The 9,138-nt window shown below is 38.5% G+C and overlaps 1 protein-coding gene across 1 annotated transcript; it reads right to left on the bottom strand.

The window, feature by feature from the left end:
* Positions 1 to 399: 399 nt before the first annotated feature.
* On the bottom strand, positions 400 to 1,856 carry LOC113353584 (GDSL esterase/lipase At2g04570-like). The gene is made up of 3 exons (XM_026597137.1): positions 1,454 to 1,856; positions 873 to 1,362; positions 400 to 749 (listed from the first exon to the last, which is right to left on the bottom strand). The coding sequence occupies exons 1-3, from the start codon at positions 1,829 to 1,831 to the stop codon at positions 553 to 555; spliced, it is 1,065 nt and encodes a 354-aa protein (XP_026452922.1). The 5' UTR covers positions 1,832 to 1,856; the 3' UTR covers positions 400 to 552.
* Positions 1,857 to 9,138: the final 7,282 nt, after the last annotated feature.

The raw sequence follows: 9,138 nt of genomic DNA, 5'->3' as shown, positions 1-9,138 counted from the left end.
TATTTTTTTTCCTTTAGTGTGCAGATATTATCCACAACTTTTTTTAATGTGCAGCTATTATCCGCAGAATTTTTTTGAGTACAACTATTATTCATAGTATTTTTTTAGTATGCAGATATTCTCCACAGCATTTTTAGATACAACTATTATTCATAATAAAAAAAATTTAGTGTGCGAATATTATCCATAACTTTTAATATATGCTAAAATATGCATAGCTAGAATCTGTTCATGAAATATTCACAACTAAAAGGTTATTTTGGTCTTCACATAATAACAATTTTTTTAGGATCATGAAAATAATTTACATAATTATTTTTATGACCTCGGAATCAGGAAAGTAAGACCCATCTTTTCTAGAGTCATGAGAATAATTGACCCAAAATGTAATCAATCAACTTTTTCAGACCCAACAATACACATTGTTTATTGAAGAGTTTTTATTGTAATGCATAGGTGATGTTACATCTCCAGATTGGTTTTTCAGCTATTTTTCTTAACATTCACTTAAAATGATATTGGAAAACTAGGTGTGCCTCCATTATTACCTAGTCAATTACCAAACTTAGATATGGTCGTATTCATCAGTATATCGGCTACTATGCCATAAACCTTTTCACTTGGGTGTACTGCGTCCCAAAATACGTATTTGCTCGGGTCGGAGCAAGATAATAGATTTCCTGCTTTGCATATAATCCCAAGCTCAACTGTTCCCGTTGCGCAACATCCTTCCTTCACATTTTCAATTCCTTCATGGTACCCATGCACAGTCCATGTATAAAAAAAAAAGGTCAGTCCACAAGAAGAACCGATGATAATAAGAAGAAAAAAAAAAGTTTGTTTGAAACATCATAATCCGAATTTACAATTACCGTATAGGTTTGGATTTTGAATGATCTTTAGAAGAGGATTGTAGATATCTGCATACACCAACTCGATCCCATCAAGCTCTATGCTCAAAGTTGCCACCAAATTTTGTAACTTGACATTAAAGTCTTTACTAGCTTTCTTTATCTCTTCTAAATTCGGCCTTCCAGGAACGAGATTCAAAGTTTTTATTAATGGTAGGCAACCACTAGGAGGAAGCCCGACTAATGCTATATTTTTAGCACCCAAATTGTAAAGCTCGATCAAGAAATTTCTCGCAATTCCAATGAGAAAATCCTCGTATTCAGCTATCGTATATTGAGATGACCGTCCGGGCACGGTGAAGTAGTTCAGGATAAAATCGTTCGTTCCAACGCTGATAACATACAATGATTCTCTTGCTGTCTTTACTGCGCCATCCTTTCCGAGAAAGGATGATAATTTCTTCAGGTACTCTTTGTAATATTCCAATTCTTTAGATAAAGGTATCACAGCCTGCGCGTGCAAAAGAGATACTAATTTGATAAGAATAAGACCAAAGGTGCGTGTACATATATGCAAGAGTGTACTGAATTGGTGAACTTACGGACACTTTTGAAGTAGCAACATCATAACCAGTTCCAGCTGAAGCAAAGGTAACTCCGGTAGCAAAATCTTCAATATCAAAAGCTGGATCCAGATATGCGGGTATCGAATTTTTAATCCCTAACATCTGTGACAGGAAATCGGTGGCCAACAGACCGTTGCAAAACCGCCCAGTCGGTTTTCCACCTTCGAAATCTTGTCCGTATGGTAGAAAGTTACCTTTTGCCAAGGTTGGAATTTGATTGTTATTACCTGCATCAACTGTGGAGTCTCCGAACACGATAAGTCCTGGAAATTTATTTGTTCCCGTGATCTCCAGAACTGAAAATACGAGTATGTTAAGAACAACACATAGTAGTGGACTATATTGGGTTGACATTTCCTAATGCTTACTACTGAGTGACCTTATTAGAATCGAATAACATCGATTCTTTTATAGGAATTCACCAACAAATAATAAAATAAAAAAACTAGTGGAAGTCGCACAAAAAATAAAAATAACAAAGCAGCATGAAGCAGGAAAAGTAGTGGAAATCACACAAAAAAACTAGTGGAAATTAGCGTACCAATAAACTAGTGGAAATCACGACTGTACCTTTTTTCTTTTTCCCATTATGCTTTTCTTGTTTTCTTCGTGACAAGCGAGAGAATTATTCGACAACCCTAAGTTAACATGTCGAACTGACGAGCATGTGGACTCATGGAACATACCGGTTTTAACAGCAAGACTTAACTGTCTCGTTTTTTAGCTTGATTTTGGCCGGGTGATTTTGACCATTGTCAAAGCGATTAGATTTAGGTTTTTTCTCAGCAACAATGGTGGATTTGTCTCCTCCTGATCCGGGGATTCCCACTGATACCTCTAATTTCCCTCTCCTAACCTTTTCCCCCTCTCAGTCTGCTCAAAACCCAACTAATTTGGACAAACCCAATGCAAATTGGAGTGGTGCAGTGAATCGATCGAGAAATTTTTTACCTAGTTCTTCAGAAAATCTCAGCTATTTCCCACCAGAACTGATTGATGGTGATGTTGTTGCACGAATCAGAGACCTAGTGTTGGTTGACTATATGGTGGAATGTGAAAAATTGGTGGTAGGAGGTTTTGTTGGTCGAAGGCTATCGTTTTACTCATGTGAAATTAGAGATTGAGAAATCTTGGAATCTCAAAGGAACCTTATCAATGACAGTACATGGCGAGAAAGCTTACATACGCAAATTCTCTCTGGAAGAAGATCGTGTTACCGCCCTAGAATATGGTCTGGTATTCACTTCTCACTCCCCCTTCTTTGTTTGAAGTTGGGAACCATTCATCGAACAAGAGATAGAGAACATCCAGGATATCCCAGTATGGATGACAATTAGGAAGGTACTTGTCCATGTCTTCAATCCAATTGGTCTCAGCCATATATCTTCAGTTGTTGGTAAACCTCTTCTTCTGGATTGACCAACAACAGCTAGAACCAGAATGTCTTTTGCTCGGGTATGTGTTGAAATTAACCCTCAATATGTGCATAAGAAGGAGATTACAGTTGTTTTTGACAATGGTTTCAAGTGCACTGTGGATGTTGTTTATGCTTGGAAGCCGGCTCATTTCCCCAGTTGCTCGACTTTTTTTCACAGTGAAGCTAGATGCCCCAAAAAAGTTAAGGAGCAGGTTGCAGTTCCTCCTTCTCTTGTTTATATGCCTAAGCACAAACCCTCTCTGCCTCATGAGTTAGTCATTCAACCTCAGACTGATCAAATAATGCCACAAGATGAGAAGGGATCGTCATCTGTTGTCAACAAAAGAAAATCTATGAAAATTTGGATAATGACAAGCCATCTGGGAGCGGTTCTGACCATGTGGTATCTCCCTTGTACCCTCCAGGTTTTGAACCAGATAGAATTCAGCAAAATGTTTCACCCTTCATTAATGTTTTTATAGCTCAAAACTCCTTCTCTATGCTGGAAGACAGTGGTGGATCTGAGGTGTTGGAGAATATGGAAATACTTAGTAACCCATCTTTGAAAGAAGGTCCCAACTTAGCTGGAAATTTGGTTATCCCTGAGAAGGCTCCAACACATATCCTACAACCTCATGGAAAACCAAAATCTTGTGCAGCTACTGACAAAGGTCCTTCTCAAGCTCTGCAACCTCAGGGGGATTCTAAAGCTCCAACCTCAAAGTCAAATGGTTTACATGTGGGTATAAAGGTTTCTGACCTCAAGAAGGAAATTCGGATTAGACAAGCTCTATAGGATTGTTAATAATGAATAACATTGGATGCTAGAACACCAGAGGGCGCAATGACCCTTTGAAGCAGGTGGAGGTAAGGAACCTCATCAGAAGTAGAAATCTTAAAATTTGTGGTTTAGTGGAAACTAGAGTCCAAGATAATAATAAAGGTAGAATAAGAAACAACATCATGACGGGCTGGTCCTATTTGGACAAATACAATAATCATGATATAGGTAGAATTTGGTTAATGTGGGATCCCAATCTTGTGAGAGATGACATTCTCTCATGCACTGATCAATCCTTATTTTCCAAGGTGTCCATTATGAATGGACCTTGGTTTGTTTTAACTATTGTGTATGGCCACAACACTGAAAGACAGAAAGAAGATGTTTGGGACACTTTGAGTAACTTTGCAGCTAACAAAAATCTACCTTGGTGTGTGTTGGGGGACTTTAATGCTTTCTTATATTATCATGAAAATGAGGGAGGGTCACCTGCTTCTGCTGCACCAATGGCTAGTATGTAATATTTCTTTCAAGACTCTCAGCTATTTGACTGTTCTTATATAGGCTACTTCCTTACCTGGTCTAATAAGCAAGATGCACCTACTAGGATTACTGGAAAGCTTTACAGAGTGGTTATAAATTTGTCTTGGCTTGATTACTTCCCAGATTCCATCACTGAATTCCTCACCAGTGGGATATCATATCACTCTCACATGGAGATTGTAGAATCTGCTTGGAACATTCATGTCCAAGGCACTCCCATGTATATATTTGTTACTAAACTTAAGAATGTCAAAGCTCATCTCATTGCTTAGAGAAAAAGAAGATTCACCAACTTCAGCAACCAAGTAGCAGAAGCAAAGGGGTGCATGGTTTCAACACTGATGGTTTTACAAGATAATCCACTATGCCATATCTCCATAATCTCTGAGAAGTCACCAGTTAAATACTATACTAAGAAGGCAAGACATGAAGAGTCTATGAAGAAGCAGCAATCTAGAGTGACTTGGTTAAAGCTGGGTGAAAAAAACACATCTTTCTTTCACCAGTCTATCACTGAGAGGAGAGCTAACAGAATTCTAATGCTCTATGATGCTGATGGAAACATGCTTATTACTGACGAAGACATAGCTAGGAAGTGCATTAACTATTACACTCAGTTATTTGGTCAACACTATGCCACTCCTATTGATCAACATGCTTGGGATCAAATCAGTCAACAACACACAGTGTCTGAGGAGGATACAAATGGGTTAGTGCAACATATCACAAATGATGAAATTGTGTTTTCTTTGTCTACTTTAGACTCAGATAAGGCACCTGGTCCTGATGGGTTTCTTCCTAATTCTTTAAGTGCTGCTGGAGAATTATATGTGCAGATTTCATCAAGGCTATTAAAAGCTGCTTCTCAAGTGCAAAACTCCTTGGTGAGGTAAGTGCAACCCTTGTATGTCTCATTCCTAAAACTCAAACCGCCTCTTCTTTAAATGACTTCATACCTATAGCCTGCTGCAACACCATGTATAAGTGCATCACCAAAATTTTAACATTTAGGCTAAAACATATAGTCAAGAAGGTCGTCATCCCTTGTCAGACTTCCCTCATTTATGGAAGGTCAATACAAGATAACATTATGCTTGCACATGAGTTGCTGAGGAATTATCACAGGGACAGTGAATCTCCTAGGTGTGCAGTGAAAATAGATTTGAGGAAAGCTTATGACTGCATAAGATGGGATGCCCTTTTCATGACTTTAAAGAAGTTCAACATCCTTAAGAAGTTCATAGACTAGGTTAGTATGTGCATCAGTACCCCAAATTTCTCATTTATGGTGAATGGATCTGCCATGGCTACATTGCAGGGAAAAGAGGCATCAGACAAGGATGCCCCCTTTCACCCTACCTGTTTGTTCTTATTATGGAGGTTTTTAATTCTATTATCCTTAAGAAAATGGAGAAAAGTATTTTCTCTATTAACCTTAGGTGAAAGGATCCCATTGTCACACATTTATTCTTTGTTGATGACCTGCTGGTCTTTATGAATGGTGAGGTGCAAACTGCCACTTCCCTGGACACGGCTCTCAATATATTCTATGCAAGAACATGCCTTGTTGTCAATAATAGCAAAAGCAGTATCTTTATGTCTTCTTTGGATAGTGTAACAACTTATGGAATCAAAACTGTCCTTGGATTCCAGGTGGGCTCTCTTCCTGTAAAGTACCTTGGTCTTCCTATCCTCTTTATGAGATTGTCACACTCTGATTTCTTGAAACTTATTGATCATGTCCTAGCAAGAATCAAGTCCTGGAAATCTAGAGTGTTATCCTATGCAGGGAGGGTGCTTCTCATTAATGCAATTCTCAGCAGCATGCTCATTTTTTGAACTGCCTGTTTTGTTCTCCCAGAGAAAATAATAAACTTCCTACACTCCATCTTCAGAAACTTCTTATGGGATGGTATTGAACTCATCTGCAAGCAACCTGTTGTCAGCTGGACTATCATATGCCATCCTTACAAAGAAGGTGGACTGGGCATAAGATGTATTGAGACAACAAATACTGCAGACAACTCAAGGCACATTTAGGATATAATCAGCAAAAAAGATGCCATTTGGGTGCAGTGGGTCCACAAGAACCTCATCAAGAACAAGTATTTTTGGTTCCTAAAAGCTCCATCAGACTGCTCTTGGTGTTGGAGGAGGATTTTGGAGCAAAGGGAGATTCCTAGCAAATTCATTCGCTTCCTTATAGGTAATGGTGAGACCACTAGGCTTTGGAAATATGTGTGGCTTCCTCGAGGAAATCTGTTGAGCATTTTTGCCACACACTTGTCTTATGACTCTGTCCATCATGTTGATGCAAAGGTGAGTAGTTGTTTAGTTGATGGTCAGTGGAATATCTCTCTAAACCTCTCTCATTCTCTTGGAAATGTCTCTAAAGATATTAATAGGGTCAAGATTGATCCTCTCTTAGAAGACATAATAGTGTGGACTACAGGCCAATCAGGTTAATATACCATCAAATATACTTACAATGCTCTCAGACATAAAAATAATATTCTAGATTGGCATGTATTTTTATGGTTCCCAAACTGTATACCTAGTGAAAAAGCGGGGGTCTAACAACCACACCCAATATTTCGCCTAGCAATCTGTATTGACTAACTCCAATATACTTTCAAGAGAATCAATTAGATAGTTAGACTCAATCTTAAGAAAACTATATCAAAGAGTTATATCTCAATTTCTCGATTCAATCCTCACTCAAACAAATAGAAATTTGCGAGCCTGATTGAATACAACAGAAATCACTTGAACGGTACCAAAGACCAATGTTCAAGGATCAATCAATTTCAATCAACAACCAAAGGTTGGATTTACCAATTGATATATTTATCGCACAACCTGTGATATTTCAATTATATAACAAAATATAATGCGGAAAAGAAATAACATAGATACCAGAAGTTTTGTTAACGAGGAAACCGCATATGCAGAAAAACCCCGGGACCTAGTCCAGATTGAACACACACTGTATTAAGCCGCTAAGACACTAGCCTACTACAAACTAACTTCGATATGGACTGTAGTTGAATCCCAATAAATCTCACACTGATCCAAGGTACAGTTGGGCTCCTTACGTCTCTGATCCCAACAGGATACTACGAACTTGATTCCCTTAGTAAATCTTACCCATAACTAAGAGTTTCTACGACCCAAAGTCGAAGACTTTAATAAACAAATTTTTCTCACACAGAAAATTCTATAGGAATAGATAAATCTGTCTCCCACAGAAATACCTATGAGTTTTGTTCCGTCTTTGGATAAATCAAGGTGAACAGGAACCAATTGATATACCGGAATTATATTCCCGAAGAACAGCCTAGAAATATCAATAACCTCACAATAATCTTAATCGACTAGCGAAACCAGATATTGTGGAATCACAATCGATGAGACGATGGTGTTTGTGACTACTTTTCTATCTTACCTATCGGAGATATAAATCTCAAGCCAATCTTACGATTGTACTCAATCACGATAGAAACAACAAGATCAGATCACGCAACTACAAAGAAAATAGTTGGGTCTATCTTCACAATCCCAATGAAGTCTTAAAGTCGTTAACCTACAGGGTCTCGAGAGAAATCTAAGGTTAAAGTAGAATCGAATATAGTTTACACAACTAGTATCACATAGGAAGTGTGGGGTTTTGGTTTCCCAGTAGTTCTCCTTTATATAGTCTCCAAATCAGGGTTTGCAATCTAAGTTACCTTGGTAAAAAAGCATTCAATAATCACCGTTAGATGAAGACCTGATTAGATTCAAGATAATATCTTTCAACCTTTAAATCGAACTTAGCTTGTTATACACAAATGAAATGTACCTTCATTTAAGTCTGAGTAACCATACCTAAACGTGTACACATAGTTGGTTCAACAATATTTAACCATGGTTAGTTTCACACCTCCAAACGCTCCAAGAAATTTTTCGCGAAGGTATAACCCGACAATACAGTGGTTCAGTGATCTCTTACCACCCACTCGTATTTCAGCCTTATAAGTTTGCACCAATGCAAACATCCAACTCACCTTGAGTATGCAACGAAAGACTTACTTAGATTTCCTCTACTAAACAATGTAGCCCATACTACAAAGAGGTTCTTGCCATGTTTATGCTTCATAGAATTGGGGGAGCATTATCGAATCAACAGAATACCAAGGAAAAACGTATAAGCCAACAGCTCACTTTATTAGCTTAAGGGGAAGATTACAAAATCATTCCAACCAATGGACTTACAAGTTTATTCTTTAAGCCTACAACAAACTCACTCTCTACTGCAATATGGTTCCTCAACACTTGAACTATTGAACAACTCGTCTACAAGGGGTTCTTTGGATATTTATAATGCCAAGAACCAAGGCCAATCCATATGCAACTCTGTTGCATGCCCCATGAACAGCCATCTGTCCATGGGAAGTTCCCTAACCGCCACAGCTTACTTTTAACTGCTACCTTTAGTGCTGGTACTCAGAAACGCGCCACACTTGTCATGGACGGTTAGGACGTTCCAAACTCGGTTACAAAACTCCTTTGCAACCGTCTATAACTTTCTCTTCCACTTTGGCATGCATGTGATGCACACACACTCGCATCTGGCACTTGAACTCAAGTCTCACAACATCGCAACGTGCAACTTCGACCATGCCAATGTTTGGCATGCTCGTGCAACTCAGCTTGCACTTCACTCTTGGCCTCTGCCAAGTATTTGGAAATGATAATGCAACATGCCACTTCCATGTCTGCCAAGTATCTGGCAATGGATATGCAATATCCATCCTTAGCTAATTTGGATGCCACCATCCAAATACCATGCCACTTGAGTCTTGACTTGCTTAGTTCAGATTCATGCTTCATATGCATTACTTGAATCTCATTTGGCGAGCAATAATAACCAATGGCGTG

Source organism: Papaver somniferum, chromosome 2 (genome assembly GCF_003573695.1).
Source record: "Papaver somniferum cultivar HN1 chromosome 2, ASM357369v1, whole genome shotgun sequence".
NCBI lineage: Eukaryota > Viridiplantae > Streptophyta > Magnoliopsida > Ranunculales > Papaveraceae > Papaver > Papaver somniferum.
The sequence above is the reverse complement of the archived record's forward strand: the minus strand, read 5'-3'. Positions and strand labels throughout refer to the sequence as shown.